At 36.1% G+C, this 23,892-nt stretch overlaps 1 protein-coding gene across 7 annotated transcripts in view; it reads right to left on the bottom strand.

Moving 5' to 3' along the window:
• The window catches only part of LOC150083212 (uncharacterized), a 319,934-nt gene that overhangs the window by 213,864 nt on the left and 82,178 nt on the right, over nucleotides 1-23,892 (bottom strand). For all 7 annotated transcript variants that reach the window (XM_090377098.1, XM_090377102.1, XM_090377097.1 and 4 more), the window contains exon 4: nucleotides 14,096-14,170. In XM_090377098.1, the coding sequence (XP_090233224.1) occupies nucleotides 14,096-14,170 (75 nt within the window). The remainder of the gene's footprint in view (nucleotides 1-14,095; nucleotides 14,171-23,892) is intronic.

Here is a 23,892-nt window from a genome sequence, read left to right as displayed (position 1 = left end):
CTGAGAGATGGTGAATACATTTGAATTATGGAATACTTTTAAAGCAAAAATCACCGAAGCCATGAATGCATGCATAGCTTTACAAAAATATTGCAGGAGGATACCAAGATGGATGACTGCAGAGCTGGCTAGTCAAATAGAGCAGAAAAAGATAGCATGAGACAATTACAGGTCAATGAAAAGTACTGAATCCTACAAGTTGATATGTAATAGAACCACAAATAAGGCAGTGTACGAGAAAGCACTGGCTAAGAGACCAAAGAATGGGGACAACAAATTTTTAATGTATGTGAATACAACAAAGAAGGAAGAAAGAAACCAATGTATCACCAATACATAAAAGCAGTTCCAAGATTTAAGTTTGTAACTACAGACCAGATAGCCTGACTTCAGTAGAAGGAAATATCTTAGAGGCAGCGATTAAGAGTGCAATCCAGGGACATTAGCATTAGTTTAGGCATATGATGAAAGAAAGCAAGGGTAGCAGCATCAGCCAATAATAAAAATAAAATAATAAAAAAAAAAAAAACCCTTCCCATTTCACCCATCTCTAGTTCAGCCTTAAATTTATTTAAGCTATCAACTTCCACAACAATAGATAGAAGTCTGTTCCAACAATCAACTACCCGCTGGCTAAAGGCAAATTTATGCACATCTATCTTTCCTCGATTTGAATCGATGCCCCCTCAGGAGTTCTTAATCTGAGCTAGCTTGAGTATCCCGTCAGCATTGAGCCTGGTCAAAACATTCAAGGCCTTATACAACTCAATCAGATCACCTCGCAGGTGCCTAGTCTCCAGATGCTGCAAAACTTAAGCCTTTCTTCGTAAGCGCACCCCTTTGTTCCTCTCACCAATCTTGTTACCCTTCTCTCTACTCGTTCTAGCAACTCTACATTCTTCCTAAAATGAGGCCTCCAGACCTGTATGCAATACTCAAGGTGTGGCTTGACCATTGCCTTATACAAAGGGATAATTACCTCCTTTTCTCTGCTAGCAAAATTCCTATATATATATATATATATATATATATATATATATATATATATATATATATATATATCATTGACAAAACTCCATGACCTGCTCTGGCAGCCCATCTGCACTGCTCAGAGAACTTCATATCTGACTGCACAATTACCCCCAGGTTTTTTTCATTCTCCACCTCCCTGAGTGTAGTACCACAGCATTCGTACATTTCTCTTGGGTTACTGCTACCAATATGGAGTACTTTGCATTTGTCAATGTTACACTTCAGTTGCCACTTCTCAGTCCATCTGCCTAACTTTTCTAGATCCTGTTGCAGTAGCATAGTCTTTACTGTCATCAACAACCCTGACAATCTTTGTATCAATTGTAACCTTGGATATTAAGCCTGATATACCTTCATCGATATCATTGATAAATACACAAAACAACAATGGGCACGGCACCAAACCCTGGGGGACTCCACTAATAACATTAGTCCACGAAGAGCAGCATCCAGTGATTACCACTCTGTCTTCTCCCACTCAACAACCCTTTTATCCATTGTAGCAGCTTGCCCTTAATACCATACTGCTCCAATTTATACAGTAGCCTTCCATGTGCAACAGTATCAAAAGCTTTCTTGAAATCCAAGTATATGATATCAAAATTATTTTTTTGCATCCAGTTCCTTTGTAACCACACATCATGGTATCCAATCAAATTTGTCAGACAAGACTTTCCTTAACAAATCCATGCTGTGTCTGAATTATTACTGCAGCCTTGTCTAGATGTTCCTGCAATACATCTTTAACTAGCGACTCCATTATTTTCCCTGGAACAGAAGTTAAATTAACTGGTAGGTAATTAATCATGTTACTCTTAGATACCCCTTTGTGAACTGGGAATACATTTGCACATCTCCAGTCCATGGGGACTTCCCCTGAGTCCAAGGATGCTCCCATAATTATGGCTAAGGGTTTGCTTAATTCCCTTGCTGCCTCCTTCAATATAACTGGATAGATTCCATCTGCCCCAGATGCCTTTTTTTTTGTTTAACTTCAACAATTTCTCCTCTCCTTTGTTCTCCGTTATTATAAAATCATTTAGCTTTCTGTTAGAGTTTAATAAACTTCTATCCTCCCCTTCCTTATAGAATTCCTCATGTGTGATTGTAGATGCAAAATATTCATTCAGTTTATTAGCTACTTGAGCAGGATCATCAACAGTCAACCCATCAACGTTAAGTGGACCAATCTGATTCATCCCGTTCCTTCCAGAGTTTACATACGTAAAGAACTCTTTGCTGTTTTTCTTTGCATTCTTTGCTAAAGATTTCTCGTAATCTGCCTTTAAATGCGTATCCTCCTTTGTGACTTATTATTATTATTTACTGTAAACAAATTCTCTTGATAAATAAAATTGTATTGTATTGTATTAGCAACATGGTGCAAGGGAAGCTTGAGGCTTATGCTACAACAGCAAAAATGAAAAAAAAAATTCCGGAGTTACCCCCTGAGTGAGAGAGAGAGAGAGAGAGAGAGAGAGAGAATCAAAAGTAGAAGGGAATCACCATGAAAGAGAAGAATGATGATATCCAGCTCATGTGTACCAAGCCCATACTCACTTGATTACAGACTAGCTTATATATTTCGTAGGCTTCTGTGCTGCCTGATAATTTTGACATAGTTTATTTGGACTTTAGCAAAGCATTTGTCTTGGTACCATGTTAGAAGTTATTGTGTATGCTTGAGCAGGTTGGGTTTACTTGTAAGATTCTAAGATGGATCGATGGGTGGCTGCAGGGCAGAAGGTTGTGATTAATGGATATTATTCAGATTGGTGTAACATTAGTAGTGGGGTCCTTCAAGGATCGGTTCTTCGACCACTGTTGTTTCTCGTTTGCATATATGGCATCGACAAAGGGATAGAAGGTGTAATGTTTAAATTTGCAGATGACATAAAGATTGGCAGAGTTGTTAATAATCAATGTCAAGCACTCCTTCAGGATGACGGGAAGAGACTTCAAAGATGGTCAGAGAAATAGCAGCTATGTTTAAATGCTGCCGAATGCAAGGTCTTATATTTGGGGAAGAGCATCCCACAAATAAATTATACACTTAGTGGAGTCGAATTAAAAACAGTGGAGGAGAAAGAAATGGATCTGGGAGTTACGATTCAAAGGTCAACTGGATAGTCACCTGTGTGAGGAGGGAAGAATATAATTTATATTTTCTTATCTACTTTTTTTTTTTTGCCAGGGCAACAAAAGCCTGTGGGTTTCTTTCACTATATGTCAAATACTATTATTACTATGTTTTTTTATATGTATCCATTTTGAGAGAAAAACAATATTTGTTCAAAAAATACAGTAGTATAGTTTTTGTTTATATGTATGGCCAATATTATTTTATTGCACATTGTAATAATAACAGTAATAATAATAATAATAATAACAATAATAATACAATATTAATTAAGATAATAAATAACTACAGGGCTTCCCCCATGCTCGCTTTGCTCACCCACCCCTGCACACACTTTTCTACATAAAATGCATAGGTGTATGAAGTAAAATCTTTTCTACGTAAAAGACACACCTGTCAAAACGCACTGATAGATATCTAATCAGGAAATGACCTATGTAATTATTTACCTGTGCATGCTCAAGGTCAAATAAATATCACTAAGTAATTATTTACCCGTGTTTATATAGGTCACTTAGGAAAAGGCCGTTTGCTTCGGGTTCCATAATGCATGAGGAATATTGTTGCATCTGAAAGAGCAGGACTAAAATATTTACAAACTATAGAAATATTTAAAATACAGTCAAATCTGGTTAATTAGGACACATCGGGACAGTTGACTTTGGCCCAATTAAGCTGCTGCCCCAATTAAGCGAAATTTTAATGAGCTGAAAAGCACATTCTAACGGAGGCAAAAAAGTATGAATAAAATAAAGGGAATGTGATATTTAAAGAAAGCACACTGTATTTAAGTCCTATTGGTGCAAACATTTATTTAAAAATAACTAAAGCTAAAAGCAAACAAAATGTACGTATGTACATTTTGTTTGCTTTTAGCTTCATTTTACATTTGTACATATATAAAATGAAGATACAGTACAGAATAATGTCCGTGTCAAGCAAAGGTTACACATTACTTTGAAAAAAATTATGAAGTTTACCCTAACGTGTTCTCTTTATGGACTGCAATTAAACAAAGTCGGCGCAGGTATCTAATGCTGATAAAGGACTGCCTTCATTGCCTTCCTGCATGAAATAACATCTCAATTCCGTGATACATTTCCTGGCGTCCTGGTTAGTCACTCACTTAGGTATATCATCATCATCATTTTCTTGGTCTTTTGGTGTCTCTGAGTGTTTTGCCGCAATTTGTTCAATAATCGTTTCCTCATAATCTTCATTTTCATCGTGGCATTGAAGGTTATCGTCGATCGTTAAAAATTCTTCACAATTTTGGACCTGTTGCAGTTCCAAAGCTATTAGTTGTGAAACCACATTTGGCAAAACAATTCCAAAATGTTTTGCTGCTTATTCCTTGCCAGCTATCGGCGATAAATTGTACAGCTTTTAACATTGAAACTTTTGCACTAATTTCTATTGATTTCGAAGATGATGTCAGCAGATTTTCCTCAATTGCTTCAAGGATGTGATTAACCAGCTTTCTGTGATAATTCAAATTTTTTATAATTCCCGCATCCATAGGCTGTACCAGGGATGTGGTGTTAGGGGGTAAAAATTCCGGTTCAATATTTTTTAAACCAGCTACATTAGAGTGTGCGGTGCAGTTCTCTAATATCAACAGAATTTTTCTGGACTTCCGTTGCAGTTCCGCGTCCCAGTTCATTAGCCATTGCGTAAAAATATATGATCATCCACGCCTTCTTATTGGCATAATACGAAACTGGCAAACTGCCTATTGTAAGACCCTTGAAACAACGAGGTTTGGCACTTTTACCAATAACCAAAATTGGTTTTGGTTATTTTTACAAATAACCAAAATTTGAGTTTATCAGTTCCTGACATGTTTCAGCAGCACAACACTGTTACACGATCCATTGCTTTCTTTGAGCCGGACAGTGTTACGTGTTGATAGCTGAGGGAACCATCCAGCGCAGCATGATAATATAGACCTGTTTCATCGGCATTGTAAATGTCATCCCCACTAAATTTTTTAAGCAACTCTGGCAGTTTTTCAGATTTCCATTGCTCAGCACTCTTAGCATCAGCACTCTCCTTCTCGCCATGTGCTTTTTTGTAACTAATGTCATGTCTATACCTCCATCGAGACAACCAACCATCCGTCGGTTTAAAATTTAGTGACCTAGCTTTTTGGCCAACTCTTCTGACTTGGTTTTTAGCATAGGGCCGCTTACACGCACTCCTCGTTTAGATACAGTGGAAAACCATTGATTCAAAGCATCTTCGACATCTGGATCTTTGCCTTCCCTCTTTCGCTTATGAGATGTTTTTTTTAAATCCACGCGCAATACAGAACAAATGTAAAACAACCACTGTACAGCACAACTTCGCAATAACTGATTCGGCTGCTGCCCAAATGATCTCTTTGTTACACACAAAGATCTAAATTAGTTTATTGTTCAATAAACTATATTTAGATGTTTGTGCATGCCATCTAAATATAGTTTATTGTTCAATAAAGACCTTCATTGCCCCAATTAAGCAGTGAGTTGGCCCAAATAAGCGGAACAAATTCAGGCTAAATATTTGTTTTGTTTCTGTTCTTCATAATTTGCCCCAAATAAGCAGCTGCCCCGATTAACCGGAATGCACTGTATTTACAAATATACAAAAAAAAGAGATTATAATGGAACATCAAATGTTGGGCAGAAAAGCACGTGCACAAGGTTGGTGAACGTTATTGAGGCAGTTGTGAACAATTAATTGCATTTGTAGTGAAATAATTGCCTCGTCCACTTCTCCCATTGGCTCAAATAAATGTCACTAGGAGGAAAACTTTTTTAATGTATACAGAGATAATAACAGTAATAATCATAAATGTTATTTCAATGACAGAGTAAATTTTTAAAACAAATTTGAAGAATTGTGTAGCTTTTGTGGATCAGAAAGAAAAAAACTGTGTGTTTTAAAGTTTTTTTTTTTTTTTTTAATGAAAACTCCAAATGAGAGGTATTAAAACCTATAATACTTAGTACCATGCTTGGGATGGAGGTTGAGAAGATGAAAGAAGATATTTGTTGACATCAGACTTGAACTTCTGTAGACTGCAATTTTCACGAAATACGTATGAAGGAAGGTTATTCCAGAAAACGGCAGTAGAATGAATAAACAAGGAAGATGAAAAGTTGGTTCTGTGAGTTTGAAGTTGGACAACAAATGGATGTTAGCTAGTGGCAGCACATATTCTTATTTGTTGACATTTAACCCCAGGGGCTAAATGTCAACAAGCTCACAACTGGTGAGTATGGGCTTTGGCACACACAGGGTCCTGAGCTGGATATCATCATTCTTCTCTTTCTTGACGATTCCACTTCTCTCTCTCTCTCTCTCTCTCTCTCTCTCTCTCTCTCTCTCTCTCTCTCTCTCTCTCTCTCTCTCTCTCTCTCTCTCTCTCTCTCTCTCTCTCTCTCTCACACAGAGTAACTCGGGAATTTTTTTTGGCTGGTGCAGCATAAGCCTCAGGCTTATGCTGCACCATATAGCTAATAGCTAATAATAATAATTAGATTTAAACTTCTGTAGACTGTAATTTTCAGGAAATACGTATGAAGGAAAGTTGTTCCCAAAAACGACAGTTGAATGAATAAACGAGGAAGATGAAAAGTTGGTCCTGTGAGTTTGAAGTTGGACAGTACATGGATGATGGCGGCACGTGTTTGGACTGTTCTGAAGGAGAGAGTGGGAATTATAGATGACAATTCAGAAGAACAGTGCCCATGGAAGTATCTGTAGAAAAGGCATGCAGCAGAAACAGTACATCAATAAGGCAGTGAGTGGAGAGACTCCGTTAAAGAAGAGTCATTAATTAACCTAGCTACCCTCTTCTGAATGGAATATACAAGCCTGAGAAAGGTTTTAAGGGCACAGCCCCATATATGGGAACAATATTCCATGGCAGTGCAAGATTTGCGATTTGTACAGAGTGAACGGCTGTTTGGAAGAAAATTAATGCCGTGAGCAAAAGAGAAAAACAAGTTTTTAGATGCAGAGGAATCAATATTTGTAATGTGCTTGTGCCAAGAAAGATTAGAAGTCAGGGTAATCCCCAAAAGAGATATATCATCTTGCCTAGAAATCGAAGTGTCACCAAAGATAAGCATAGGAGCAGAAGAATCCTTTTTTGCGAGATATAAGACAAGACTGAGTTTTAGGATTGAAATCAACTAAGTTGTCGTTGCCCTACTGGAGAATTACCTGGAAATTGGTAATTAAAGAATTGGTAGCGGATATTTAAAAAGTTGAAGCTGATTGAGCAGGGTAAGGTTTCTCAAAATGGAAAGTGGAATGCAATATGCTATCATCGGCAAAACTATGGATAGGATTTCCAGTCAATGGAAGAAGATCATTGATATACAAGAGCAAAAGAGTGGGGGAAAGAACTGAACCTTGGGGGACACCGGCATTAGTGGAGAAGTTAGAAGACAGAGAGCCATCTACCATCACCTTCAGTGAGCGATCAGAGAGAAAACTGGATAACCAATTACTAAAAACAGTTGGCAAACCATAAGATGGAAGCTTGTTTAGAAGACCTTTATGCCAATCACGATCAAAAGCCTTTGAGATGTCAAGAGCAACTACTTGTGTTTCACCGAACCTTTCCATTGAATTAGTCCATAAATGGGTAACATAAGCCAGAATATCACCAGTGGATCGACACTGACGGAATCCATACTGGCGATCGTTGATCAGACGGAAGGTTTCTAGGTAGTTTAAGAGTTGGCGGTTAATTGATTTCTCCATTACTTTAGAAAGAGTAGAAGTAATTGCAATGGGACGATAATTGGATGGGAGGGATTTGTCACCCTTTTTAGGAACTGGCTGGATATGAGCAAATTTCCAAGCAGAAGGAAAAACACCTTTGGAATAAGAAAGTGAAAAAAGGTGGCAAAGAATAGGAGTAAGTTCAGGAGCACAGGTTTTGAGAACAAGTGGAAAAATACCATCAGGACCTGGAGCTTTCTTAGCATCAAAATTCATCAAAATCCTTCTGACATTCTTTTGACGGAAAACCACAGGAGGCATTGAATGCAGTGTGTTGGATATGGTAGTTGGTGTTTTACCAAGATCATTAACCACTTCATGGATTATCCCAAGATATTTTTAGTTTTAAAAGTTATTTGGAACTACATGAAATATCTTGGAATACAATAATACCCAAAGCAAACAATAATACCTCCAAATTTAGGAAAAACGTATTTTCTCTGGCATTTATCTGGCTAATTTCACATTAGGCAGGTAAATCCCGAGTTTTCTCACGCCTGGAAGTAAACGACTGGCTTTCGTTTTACTTATATTGTACAGTAATGTCAGAACAGTAGTGCGCATTAACTGTGCCGCCAATAAGCAAAATATAATTTGCCATCCTAAATGCAGAACACTGAACCCACAAAAACAATTCACAAAAACAATATTAAAAAATATTTCGGCGGCCTCTTGAACACCCGTAAGCGATGCTTATCTCGCCTGTCCACTTGTGTGGCCGTGTGTCAGAATATAGTTAATTCGCTATTACTGCATTACTGCTTGTGCGTTCCACTTGATTTTTTAAATTTATTTATATAATTAGTAATGAAGACTTTTCCTGTGCCTTTCTTTTAGCTCAAGCCCTAATTTATTAAAAAAAAAATCTGTATAATTTGCAAACTTTTTGAGGTACACGAGATAACTCAGGATAGCCCAAATGGGTTAATTACTCCCATGTATTTTCTATGAAAAAATTAATAAAAAAAACACAAAAAAACTACACAATGAGTATATGCATGATGCATACTCTTAATCTGTAAAATAAAAAAAAAATTGATCCGTACAAGTAAAAGTTGTACAATATAAGTAAAACAAAAGTCATTTTCCGGAAAAAATGTGCCGTAAAAATGTGCCCATTTTACTTCCAACACAACAGTTGGAAGTAAAATGGGATGCTAGCAGGTCAGCTTTATCCTTGGCTGAAGTGACAACAGAACCATCTGGTTTTGACAGAGATGGGAGCAGAGATGGGAAAAAGTTGTGGCCAATAGCTTTGGCAAGAGACCAGAATGCTCAGCTACCATTAGGGCAAGAGCAAGTTTTCTACTCTTAGCCTGTTCAAAATCTAGTTTGGACTGATTAACAGCTGCTTTACAATTGCTGCGAGCTTTAGTGTAGGCAGAAAATTAAACTGAAGAATTGGAAACAAGCCAATTTACGATATATGCAACATTCTTCTCTTGAACACCCTTAGCACATTTATTGGAAAACCAATTTTTTGATACAGGATGAGATTTTACAGTGGAGTGTGGAATAAAGAATTCCATTCCTACAAGAATAATTTCACTGACGCGATCTGAGCAAACATTGACATCAGAAGTTTTGAAACAGTAATCCGACCAAGGAAAAGAAGAAAAAAAATCTCGCAGGTCATCCGATTTTGCATTCTTGTAATGACAAACAACACGGGGTTGGGAATAGCCATGAGATAAAGGTTCCATTGGATAGAGTTCAGAATGGTCAAATAAAATTAACCAGCACTCAGAGTCTTTAGATGAAATAAAGTATCCAGTTGGTATCAATATGTTTATTAAAGATCAAACAAAACCAAAAAGGTTGTATACTTACCATGCTACATAAAGATATTATGAATTTTCTGCCATTAATGTATAAAAGAACTATAAACAGCACAGCAAACAGCAGGACAAGTAGCGGCAATAAAAGTTAATATGATGGTAAAAATTTTATTGTGAACCAACAGTTGAGAACCAGTTTTAAATCATCTAGCTATGAATCCCTCTGACTGTTTATAGTTGTCCCTGAATGCAAACAGAAAATTTCTGTATTCACCACAGAACAGAACACCACAATGCTAAACACAAACCCACAAACACAAGTTGGCTATGCAGACACACAACACAGATGACATTGATGGGTTGTAAGGAAATCCCACGAACTGCCTAGACTAAATGTTTCATTTAGCCAGCACAGAAATTACTCAAACAGTTAATGGATCAACTGAAGAATTTCTAAATTCCTCTTCAATCAGAATCATAACTGGCCAATCTCAGACAAGAAAGCAGGTCCACTGGGGTGCATTATTCCTTTTTTTTCAACATCATGTGATAATGTGCAAACCTAAAAGTATGTACATTATCATATGAACACAAACTTATACACATAAGGCACTAAAAATAATAATCTAATTAAATTTATTTATTTTTTTTAATTTCTGTATTTATAAATAAATGATAACTGTTCCCAAATATGCCACCAAATTTGCTGGGTTTTTCTGCAGTACTCAAAGCTTTCACTTTTGATTGGCACACATGACATATAACAGTAACACTTTTCAAAAGAAATTTTTAAAAAATTTCATATTTGTCCCATGGTAATAACTTACTTGACTCCATAATTCACTAGTCAACACTAAGCCAAAAACAATGGATAAATAACAGAGCTAAAATAAGTACGTAATAGGTTCTGCAAATAGTAGGCACTCATGGGCAGGTTGCAGATTTGTGAAATAACTAGTTTTTATTTATTTTTATTTTTATGAAACCCCAAACACGAAAGGTATCAAAACCTATAGTACTTAGTACCTTGCATGGGTTGAAGGAGAAGTATGGCAGGGGGCCACCGTAAACTTTGCTCTAGAGACGAAACATGTGTTTCACCACTTCAAGCCTCCAATAAGCAAAGTGGTGGTATTCTCCAACTATGCTGGCATGTAATTATAAATTATTTTAATAACTCAGCTAGTACTCTATTATAATTTGTTATATAGTATATAACAGAACTATGGTGCTCAATATGTTCTATATTGATATCAACATTTGTAGAAGAATAAGAGAAATTTACCTCAATATGATATGTGGAACACTTCCGTATGATACTCTCCAGCAATTAAAACAAATAAAAGATTAACACAACATGATTACAGTAAAAAAACAATTCAAAATTAATTAAAATTCAAAAAACAATTAAAAAAAAATTAAAGTTAAACGTAAATTTTGAGGAAGGAATATCGTTTTTCAAAATTTATGTTTAACTTTAATTCATGCATACATATATTCTGTTTATATCTTGGAAGACCACACTAAATCACAGGCTGATGGCCCTCGGCACCAGCGTGCACTTGAGCATGGAAATCTACAATACCTCCAGGGGCATGGAGAAGTCCAGGCATAGGGAGTCATCAAATCCATATAGTTCAGCTAGATTGCAAGAGCATTTGGAATTATAGTAGTTTAGTTTATTCCTTTATTAAACAGATCTGCCCTGTTGTGCCTCGTGTGTTGCGACAAGTGTAGAATTATGCAATTTCATGAATATCAATTTGGTTTTAAACTGAAAAACTTACCCATAATAATAATGTTATTATTTGTTTTTTTTTTTCCTCTTTTTGGTAAAAAATCCTTTATTTTTTTATTATTTTTTAGTTCTTGTTGTTTTTAGAATTTTCATGCTGCAAAGCAGTCAATATTCTCAAATCCTAAAAACAGACAGGCCAATGCCACCGTCAATAACCATTATGCTCTTGCAAAAAAGGAACGTGCTCTTTTAGTAAACTTATTCTACCAGAATAATAGTAACGCTAATGCAGCACTACATGAATATTGGAAACTTCAAGGTTTGCGTAAAGGACCTTTGACATCAGTGGGCTTCAAAAAACTAATAAAGAAATTTGAGGTGACTGGGGAGTTATGGGTAATTTCAGGCAGAGGACGACATGTATCAGAACGGAGGTATTGGATGAAGTGGCGATTGCACTGGTCAGAATGGAAAACTATCATTCAGTAGTGTCAGAGGTGTGTCAAGAGACTTAAAACTTCCTTGGTCTACTGTACGTAAAGCGCTTCGAATAATTTTACACTGGTTACCGTACAAGAACTAAAGCCTTATGATCAGCAACAACGAATAAACTTTGCTCTACGATTTCTATTTCTGGCTCGTATGGAACTTAACAATACATGGACTTTAATGATCTGATGAGGCACATTTCACTCTTCATGGGGCTGTAAATGCACAAAACTGTTGAATATTCTGGAACATCTGCTATGCATGAAAGACCACTCAAAGTCCATAAGTTACAGTATGGTGTGGATTCACAACAGAGTTTAAAATCGGACCATTTTTCTTTGAAGAGTAACGATAACTGGTGCACGTTACTGCGCTCTTCTAGGAGAGCGAATTATTCCCGCTCTACAAGAAAGACTATGCTTGGAGACTATAGTGTTCATGCAAGATGGTGTCCCTCCCCACATTGGTCGACAAGTGAAGGAACTGCTCTAGTCAACATTATAGAGACTTTCCACAGTTGTGGCCAGCCCGATCACGAGATCTGAATCCCTGTGATTTCTGGCTGGGGATACCTGAAAGTCAGAGTTTACTGTGGCAGCATGCAGATGCTTGTCGATTTGAAAGCAAGCATTAAACAGCATGTAGCCAACATCCCCAATGAGATGCTAAGCAAAACCGTTTTCAGAATGTCATCTCAAGTGAAGGAAAGCACATAGAACAACATCTGTAGATTTCTAAGTTCTGATATTAAAATCTAATCCTAAGTTAAGTATTCAATCTCATATTTACAATACCAATTTATCCCCTGGTGACGAAAATTTGAACTAATTCTCTTTCTTCTACAAATCGCTTCCCCATACCCTAAAATGACCTAAAATCAGTGGATTTTCACAGCACTATATCTAACCGTTTTGACACTAGGGTCTCAAAGGTTGCGGGTTCGAATCCCGACTCGGGCTTGGATCAAAGTACTGCAAAAACCTTGGGAGGTGCATTATGGCCACAGAAGCCGATGCGCCAACAACTACCAAAAAAAAAAAAAAAAAAACTAGGGTCTCCTGAAGGGAAACTTATTTTATAACTAACCACCCAATATATACACAGTGTCTCAAAAATATTGGTACAAACGTTTAGGGAAGGTAGGTAACATCTAAAGGAATGTGAATCGCATAGGAACCCATAACCGGAAACATCATGGGAAAGTAGTAGCAGAGGCACAAGAAGCAGAAATGACACAATACAGTAATTAGTGGCAAACATTTATTTGACATAATATTAACAATGGAGTATGAGATGGATGCATTTCATGATGTTACAAAAGATGCTCGAAGGTTCCACCACGAGACACGATGCATGCGTGACACCGACGCAGCATGGATTGGCGGACACGGTCAAAGACACCTGCAGTTTTTTTGACAGTAGCAGCAGCGCAGACGAGTCTCGCCACGAGATCCATTTCTGTCTCCATGGGCGATTCATACACGATAGATTTGAGGGCCCCACACAGAAAGAAATCAAGGCTCGATAAATCTGGTGAGCATGAGGGCCAGGCAACGGGTCACCACGGCCAATCCATCGATGCCCAAAACACCTGTTCAAATGGTCATGAACACACCTTCCATAATGGGCAGGCGCCCCGTCATGTTGAAACCAAATGTTGCGTCTCACATTTGCTGGAACATCGTCAAGTAACCCTGGTGAACTTGTTCAAGAAAGATCCGATATTTAGCTGAGTTCATGCGGGTTGGTAACAGGTATGGGCCGACTAAGCAGTCACCGACCATACCTGCCCACACACATTATTGCGAAGCAATGTTGTGCTGCATGAGGGCACACACCGTGTGGGCCCTCTGCTAATCCATACACTAGGTGCATATTTGCCAGCTCACAGTTCGTATATCGATGCATGTTCTTCGTGGGGAGACTACTGCTTGAATGAGTAAACCAGAAATTTTCCTCTCTCCCGAACTGATGAACAGCGCTGCATACCGACTTAAGGTGACGTTTCCGGTTATGGGTTCCTATGCGATTCACATTCCTTTAGGTGTTACCTACCTCCCCTAAACGTTTGTACCAATATTTTTGAGACACCCTGTATATATATTTTATATTAGATATTTTTAAACATTTTTTTTTTACCTGGAGTTTGGTATTTGTGGTAACAATAGTTATTCCATCAACATCTGTCTTTATCTCTTTCTTCAAAGGATGCAACTGTAAAAATCAACATTATAAAAAATAATTTAATATTGCGATTAAAGTTTGGGGAGAATTTAAAATATGTTTCAATAAAGTAAGAATGCAATACATTTTGCATATTTAAAATAAAAAAGACAAAAAATTACATTTTCATTACTCAATCTCACTCATGAGAATTCATTCATGGCCACATTGGTTATGAAATTGTTCCAGAAATATCAAAGCTAAAAAAATGGGACGATTACTTTTATCTTTGGCTTAGTAGCTAGCAGTTTTTCCCTCCTTAGCAAATGTAATTGATCCGTATCCCACAACAGAGCAAAATTCACGTATCCAGAAGAGGTTCTGATATTGACCAATTTTATATAAACTGCAATCACCATAAAAATGATCTACCATTTATAAATAACATAACACATTTTAAAAACATTGCTTTAGGAGTCTAATCACACTTGCCTTCGAGATCACGTGTCTACAAAAAAATACAAATTGAACATTAATTATATAGACAACTGTTTTAACAAGAGCTGCCGATCGGACCTAAAACAATGATTTCTCTGTTCTTCACAATTAATTTTACACAAAAGATCCAGCCAGTCTTCATACCTACTCTTAAGTTATTCATGCTGATGCTTCTTAAGGAAATGCATGATAAGTACATTCTAAAAAGAACACAGGTTTCAGTGGTTAGACATCCATGCAGGTCAGCGGTTCTCAACCGGTGGTTTGCACTAAACTCCCAACCCTGGGGGTTCGCACTAAAAATTCTGTAATGGTCTCTGCTTAGATTTACAAAGTTATATTATTTTAAATTACAAAATATAACTAATAATAAACAATAAAGTAAAATAAAATTAAATAAAAAGTAAAGAACTGCCAAAGAAAGAAACCACATCTGTTGCAATTCCTTATAATTACTTTATTATCTTACAGTATATCATGTTAAATAAATAGTTTTCCCATACTAAATTTTTTTTCTTCTCAAGAATCATTGTTATGTATAGGTACTTTTTTTTTTTTTTTTTTTTTGAACCTATAGTGCTTAATACCGTGCATGTGTTTAAGACTGAAAAGATGATGAAAGAAGATACTTGCTGACATTAGACTTGAACTTCTGTGGATTGTAATTTTCAGTAAATACATATGAAGAAAGATTGTTCCAGAAAACAGAAGTTGAATGAATAAATGAGGAAGAAGAAGAAAAGTTGGTTCTGCGGGATTGAACTTGGACAGTAAAAGGATGCTGACTGGTTGTGGCACGTGTTCGGACTGCTTTGAAAGAGCGAGCGGGAATTATAAAAGCCAATTCAAAAGAACAGTGCCTATGCAAGTACCTATAGAAAAGGCATGCAACAGAAAGTCTATGAGACAGAGAGTGGAGAGTCTCCGTTACAGGTGCGACATTAATTAACCTAACTGCCTTCTTTTGAATGAAATCTAGAAGCCTGAGAGAGGTTTTCGGAACACTGCCCCATATATGGGAGCAATATTCCATGGTAGGCCGGATTTGCAATTTCTACAGAGTAGGAAAATTAACCGCAAGAGTGAAAGAGAAAACACAGTTTTTTAGGTACAGAGGAAGCAATATTTGTAATGTGCTTATGCCAAGAGAGAGAGAGATTACAAGTCAGGGTAATCCCCAAGATTTTGCCTAGAAATCAGAGTGTCATCAAAGATAAACATAGGAGCAGAAGAATCCTTTTTGAAGAGATATAAGACAGGAATGAGTTTTAGAAGGTTTGAAATTAACTAAGTTTTCTTTGCCCCACTGGAGAATTACCTGGAGATCAGCATTTAAGGATTTGGCAGTGGATACTCGAAAAGTTGAAGCTGTTTGAGCAAGACAAGGTTTATCAAACTGGAAGATGGAATGCAATGTGCTATCATCAGCAAAATTATGGATAGGATTTCCAGCCAATGCAAGAAGTTCATTAATATATAAGAGGAAAAGAGTGGGAGAAAGAACTGAATCTTGGAGAACACCAGCATTAGTGGAAAAGTTAGAAGACAGAGAGCCATCTACCATCACCCGCAGTAAGGGGTCAGAGACAAAACTGGATGCCCAATCACAAAGACCAGTTGGCAAACCATAGAATGGAAGCTTATTTAGAAGACTTTTTATGCCAAACATGATCAAAAGCCTTTAAAATGTCAAGAGCAATTGCTTGAGTTTCACCAAACTTTTCCATTGAATTTGTCCATAAATGGATAACATAAGCCAGAATATCACCAGTGGAACAACACTTACAGAATCCATACAGGCCCTCATTGATCAGATGAAAGATTTCCAGATAGTTTAGGAGTTGGAAGTTAATGGATTTCTCCATCACTTTAAAAAAATTAGAAGTAATTGCAATGAGACAATAATTGGATGAAAGGGATTTGTCACACTTTTGAGTAACACTGGCTGGATATGGGAAAATTATCCTTGGAATAAGAAAGTGAAACAAGATGACCAAAACAGGAATAAGTTCAGGGGCACAGGTTTTGAGAACAAATGGAAAAATACCATTATGATGCTAAGAAAGCTCATTACGGAGCTTTCTTAGCATCAGATTCATCAAAATCCTCCTGACATCCTTTTGACGGAAGACCACTGGAGGCACTGAATGGAGTGTACTGATAATGCTTTGAGGTGCTTTACCAGGGGCTCACATCTGGTGAGTATGGGCTTGGTACATCCAGGGTCCTGAGCTGGATATCATCATTCTTCTCTTTCTTGGTGATTCCCTTCTACTTCTCTCTCTCTCTCTCTCTCTCTCTCTCTCTCTCTCTCTCTCTCTCTCTCTCTCTCTCTCTCTCTCTCTCTCTCTCTCTCTCTGGGCAACTCAGAAATTTTTTAGCTGGTGCAGCATAAGCCTCAGACTTCCTTGCACTACATGGCTAGTAATAATAATAATATCATCATCATTACATGAGTTGGAAGAAAAGTAGGATGCTAACAGGTCAGCTTTATCTTTGAATGATGTGGCAACAGAACCATCTGGTTTTGACAGAGGTGGAAACATAGATGGGCAAAAATTGCAGCCAATAGCTTTGGCAAGAGACCAGAATGCCCCGCTACTATTTGGAAAGAAGCAAATTTTCTACTCTTGGCCTGTTCGAAATCTAGTTTGGACTGATTAATAACTGCTTTACAAAGTATAAATAATTATTTTAATTTAATTTGATTAAAATATAAATTTATTACATTTTTAATATAAGAATTTTAAATTTAATTTAATGTCATGGTTTAATTCTCAACTATTTGTCATACATGTTTTTATATTACTCCATAACCTTGACAAGACCCTGGCAATGGTGGGCATATATTGTATCTTTATTGCACAATAAAGATTTCTTCTTCTTCTTAATAATAATTTTTATTATTATGCAATGTCGCTTATAGAAACGTAGTACTGAAAATATTTTATAATAAAAATTCAGAACTAGTATATGATTTCAGAGAATATAGGCTTAGTGGTTCACATTAAAAATATTGTGTTGGAAGGGATCTGCGATAAAAATATGTTTAAATGAGTTCACAAGTCAAAAAAGGTTGGGAACCGCTGATCTAGGTTACCATTTAGATAAGAAGGCTAACATCTTGATTTTACCTCAAGGGTAGGACCTTATGTTTTAAGGAGAGAATAAGAAAAAGGGGGTGTAATTTCTATTTCTCAACAATAAACAAGTTTAGTTCATCATCTTAGCAGCTGAACTTATTCATTAATACTAATAGATCCCTCCCCCAATTAGTCTTGCAAATGTTAGATGAATACTTAAACTGATTTAACAAGCTATTTGATGACCTGAATCTAGTTTTGCATTAATTTCTACCTCTTTTCTTATTTATTTTCAATGACAATTTTTTTTTTTTTTTCATCTATGACAAGTAATAGCAAGACATAAGATGTTCCTTCCATTCAGCAGAACATTTAACACCATATTTGTATATTACGACAAAGCACTTTCAAATGAACTTTCATAATGCTTTGACATTAAGTAGTTTAGTGCATGTTCAGTAACTATGTCCAACTGCTTAGCTAGCAGTATGCTAAAGGCAAAATTTGCCTCAACCCCGATTTTGAAAGAAGTCCAAATTCCCTTTCACAGAAATCACTTTTCTGTTTAATTCTACTTTTAGAATCCTCTTTGGTTATGAAATTACATAGCAGCCACACAAAGCCTACCATTCAGAGATAACTCACTGTGAATTATAGCATGCAAAAACAATTCCTTAAAATTCAGATTTCCTTTACTTACAGTTTGATGAAATCATGTTAGGGTGACACAGAATTTTGCTTTGTTTCATTGTTAAAGGTGGAGAGTCCTATATCAACTTGTATGGCCAGTGAAACAGAGATTTGTTTCGACTTCTTAAAAAATGCTTTCTAGAGATTAATTGCACAATTCCATATTTAGTCATAATCAAATATAAAAAATTAATTTTCTGTTTATAATCTGAGACAACCTCATAAGTTCACAAGACAGAGAAAATACAAGAACATTGTAATGTATTTAGTAGTTACCTGAGCTTAAATCATGGTCACTCTAAATGTGTGCACTTTTGAATACCCTCAAAATTTACTACTCAACTACAATACAGCAACTAAATGCACATAACATTCACACTACCAAAGGAATATTAACTTGGTATCTTCAAGCTAAGCAACTAATGTATACAAAAACTTAAATTACCACACTGTGTCCTCTTGGGGAAATATAGAGTTTTAAGACATAAGGTAATGATTAAAACGAACATATGATAATGATTATACGATAACAATGAAAGTGTAGTGCATTTTAATGATCTGAATTGGTTTTTTGAAATTAAAGTGACTGATTCCACTAACCAGTGATCATGTTAACCGGCGCCTACTTATTTCACCTTACAATGGGATGGGCTTGTGATTGTCTCCGACAGGACCATGTGGTCCTTCCTCTCAGCCAATAGCAGCATTTGTAAACACGTTGGCCGCATGTGTTGTTTTTGCATCCTTTAGTTGATTTTTTGCATTGGGTTTAATCAATATGTACAATTTCCATTATAAAAATCACCTTTTAGAGAGATAAACAGTTTAATAATATACTGAAAATTTCAACTTCCGAGGTCATGGAACAAATTACCAAAAAACTGTGTTATTGAGTTCACATTACGATATTTTCATGAGTGTAATTCAAAAAATAAGTTACACTTGACCATTGTAGCCCAAGAGACATTTATTGAGGTATGTAACATTATGCAATAGAAAGCACATACCTTGCACTACTTTTCCACACAGTCACCAAGTTGGTGTAAACACTTCTTGGAATGTGTGACTAAACGTTCGATTCCCTCATGATAGAAATCCACTCCTTGGTCATTCAGTAACAATCAAACTACTGTTTGCACCCACTCATCTGCAAATCGTTGTCCCCCTAGATGTTCTTTCAGCTTGCCGAAGATGTGATAGTCACAAGGTGACAGATCAGGACTGTACGGCGGATGTTACCATACCTCCCATCCAAAACTTTGGAGCAAGTGTCATGTTATGTGTACATTGTGTGGCATGGCGTTATCATGAATGAGAACAACACCTTTGCTTAACTTTCCAGGCCTCTTGTTTTTCATGCCTGTTCACAAAGAACGTGACACTGCATTTTCCCCATACATTGCCGTTATTTTACAATGAATCTCGGAACAATTCAGACGTTTCGCCCACAAAAATCATACTGTTCTGTGTACCTCGAACTTGGAGTAACATTTTAGCTGACGTGCCTTTATGAATGCTTGCTCCTACACAACTGTTACCGCTACGTCAACGAAACTCGCCTACCAGGGGGCGTACAACATGAACTCCATCCTGCAGGTGCCACATTTGTTTCACAATTATACCAAGAGATGGAGGCAGGTGTAACTTATTTTTTGAATGCCCCTCATAGCACTGGCACATTGACTGAATGCTTTGCAGTAAGGTTTGGATTTTATTTGTATTGGCATACAGTTTTATTTGTTCTTTGCTTGTGTTGACATTGGTGTATGTATATGAATAAACCTTTTATAAAATTTTTAGATTCATTCTAATTTACAGTTGAGCACAAAAACAATCGTTCACTTTTAGCAATGAATTCCAAACATTAAATTTTCAACCGTTATGTATGAATTTTCGGAATGCTGATAATGTCTAGAAGAATGTTGATTTTTTTTTTTTTTTAATATTCCAAAAATTATGGCACATTGAATGGGTTTTCTTATATTTAAGTGGTATAGTAGTGAATGTGTTAAATGACTGAATCAACCAACTTCCAACTCCGAAATACAGCTCTAATAATTTAAGCATAAAACTACTCTGTAGTACATGTCTTTTTAATTTTAATTCATTAGCATGGGATTTTATCCTGTAAAGAATTTTACCTTAGCATGTATTGCATATTACAGTGATTACATAAATTATAAACAGCAACATAAATATAAAAGATTTCCATTAGTAAATCCCAGTATTTCAAATTTAAATATTTCATGAATGTTTTAAGACAGGAAAAAAAAAACATACTGTAGCTATACTGTAATGAAAATAGCACTACAATTTTCATTTTCATTTCCGTTTGAGGAGCATTATTAGTTCAATATGAATTCTGTAGCTCAGCATATGGACAAATGATAATTTAGCTGTGCCACATATGCACCAATGTATTTGAGTATCTAGGTTATCTTTTAAATCTTGAGTATTTTCTAAATATGCTTACTTTTAACCACTGTAATAATGTCACTTTCAATGGAACACATTTCATCCTTTATATAGTACCTCAAAGAGAAAGAAATGTACTGGAATGAGATCACATGAGCAGGTAGACCAAGAAACGTGTCTTCTTCTACCAAACCACTTATTCAGAAACTGGATAGTCATTATTGCATAATGACCATTGAAATATATTTATATATATTTTAATGCTTTTATGTATTTTAACGCTTTTCTTTTATATCTGTTTTAATGCTTTATTTATGTATATATCTATTTTTATTAATTTTAATAAAATTTAACTTTAACCAGTCTGTGGTCGTTACTAGAAATTATATTGGTAACATACAATGTTAACGAAATGTGGGGTGTGCCATCATGCTGGAAGATGTTGTTAACATGTCCTTCAAGATGTGGAAGCAGGTAATTTTCTTTTGTCCAAACACTTTTTTTTTTTTTTTTTTTTTTTCATAAAAAACAGCAATAAAATCATATGCCTTCTCCATTTGTTAGTGCACAATGCATAAATCACCTTCATCTGCTAGATATTCAATGGATAAGATAAACCTCAAAATTCAATAGTTATGCCTTTGAAGGCAAAACACCTGTAACATGCTGAATATGCTTCTTCAGATGCAGGTTTGTTTTCTTATTCTATCTTCATACATGCGAATGCTGCAAATTCAAAGCAAAATTGTCTTTCAACTTCTGTATTGTACCATCTGCAGTTTAATGACAACAGTTTCTGAAAAGATTATCTATTATATAAATTTATAGTTTGATAAAAAAAATAAATATAACATTTTATACTGCTCTGTAACACCAAGAATTGTAAACATATGAGCATTCCGGTACTGGCACACACATGCAGTGACTCACACCCAATATCTGTTTAACTCGCTACACATTAGTTGAACATTCTCGACGCACATTGTTCTAACATAATTTTGTTAATTTGTCACTGTAGAGATAATTATCACTTGAATAGTAAGCATCAAGTTTAGTGTTAGGGAAGATATTTATTTCAACATTCTCCATGGTCTCCATAGAGCAGTCAGATGAAAGTGTTTTCACTTGCAGCAAGCAAAGAACCTCTATTCTTCATGACTATAATTCCCCAGTGCATTGATCACGTCTCATCAACAAATATTTAATAAAACTAGGAGTACCCATTCTTTCACAGTTCCCTTACATTCCAGATATAGACTCTGTACACTTTTGTCTCTTCCAGAAAATCAAAGAAACACTGATGGTCATGTTTTCGAGTAAATGGAGGAGATACAGTGCTGCATTGAGTACTCTTAGTTGCAAAGAGGATTGAATAACTTTTTCTAATGAAAACACTGCTTGGCAGAAGTATGTAGTTGGTTAAAGGTCATTATTTTGAGGGAAATGTTTATTAGACCTCTGCCATTAATGGTAATAATCTATATTTGAAAGCTCCATTGATTTGATTCAACAGGAAGCATTCAGCAAGCATTTCTCAATGCCACCAGTCTTTAAATTGATTATACCACCAGTTTATATATATATATATATATATATCCAATTTATACATATATATCCAATTCGGTAAAGTTTCTTTATTTTTAGCTCTATATTATCTGCCAAGTTTAAATAGAATGCGTACATGCACAGATCACGGATATGCTGTTAGGTACTTGCGTGGCAATTGGTTTCAAAAGTTGTTTGTTGTTTGGTTTTTAGGAGCATTAGCAACTAAGGCCATATTGCTCTGGGATATGCAGTGGTCATTCTCTGACCTTTCCGCATCCTCCGTATTTGGTGGTGACAGGCTAGAACCCCGGTCTAATCCAGAAGCGTGTGCTCGCACTGCTGCTCCTTCCCCCTGGCTACAGAGGCGCCAGGTTTCAAAAGTGACAGTTTAATAAAGTATGTCTTACTTGGTATATAAAATTTAACTATGTTCCAAGAATAGTAATACTAAGAGGAATTAGAGCATATGTAAGTTTCTGATATGAATTAAGTGTCAGCAAAACTTCATCTTTAACACTACCCTCAAGTTATTAGACTGACGTGCCACATTACACTTGGATTACACAATTCAGTAAATCCACATTACACTTGGATTACACAATTCAATAAAGCTTTTTTATCTTTAGCTCTATATTATTGGCTAAGTTTAAATGAAATACATATATGCACTTCTCATGGATGTGTTAGGTACTCAATGGGAAAGTTTCAAAGAATGTCAGTTCAGAATAGACTTTTTTGGTATACAAAATTTGACTTTGTTCCAAATATAGTAATAATAAGAGGAATTAGAACACATCATTTAGTATGAAAATTTCTGATAAAAATTAAATGATTCAGTGAAACTTTTTCATCCTTAACTTATCTCTATATTATTTTCTGAGTTTAAGCATTAGCATAGGCATGTGATGCAAGAAAGCAAACTTATAACAGCATCAGCCAAAAAAAAAAAAAAACTTCCCATTTCACACATCCATTCGCTCCAAAATTTTTGTGCAGTTCTTACTTAAATTTATTTAAACTACCAACTTCCACAACAACCGATGGAAGTTTGTTCCAACAACCAACCAACTGCTGGCTAAAGGCAATTTCTGCACATCTATTTAAATGCCTTTCCTCGATTTGAATTTATTTCCTCTCAGATGAGTAATCTGAGCAAGAGGAAGAATTCCATTAGCATTGGGCTTGCTCAAACCATTCAAGTCACCATGAGATTGCAGACCATCTGCACTGCTCACAAAACTCCATATCTGACTGCACAATTACCCCCAGGTCCTTTTAATTCTCCACTACCCTGAGTGTAGCACCCCTTTGTTCCATTCACTAATCTTTGCCCTCCCTTCTCTGTACTCGTTCCAGCAGCTCTACATCATTCTGGAAATGAGGCCTCCAGACTTGTATACAGTACTCTAGGTGTGGCCTGACCATTGCCTTATACAAGGGAATAATCACCTCCTTATCCTTGCTGGAAAAATTCCTGTATATCATTGACAATACTCCATGAGCTACTCTTGCAGCCTGTCTGCACTGCTCAGAGAACTT

The sequence above is a fragment of the Mastigoproctus giganteus genome, chromosome 7, assembly GCF_048544385.1.
Source record: "Mastigoproctus giganteus isolate SK-2022 chromosome 7, ASM4854438v1, whole genome shotgun sequence".
NCBI classification, from domain to species: Eukaryota; Metazoa; Arthropoda; class Arachnida; order Uropygi; family Thelyphonidae; genus Mastigoproctus; species Mastigoproctus giganteus.
This window is presented reverse-complemented; position numbering and strand designations above follow the sequence as displayed.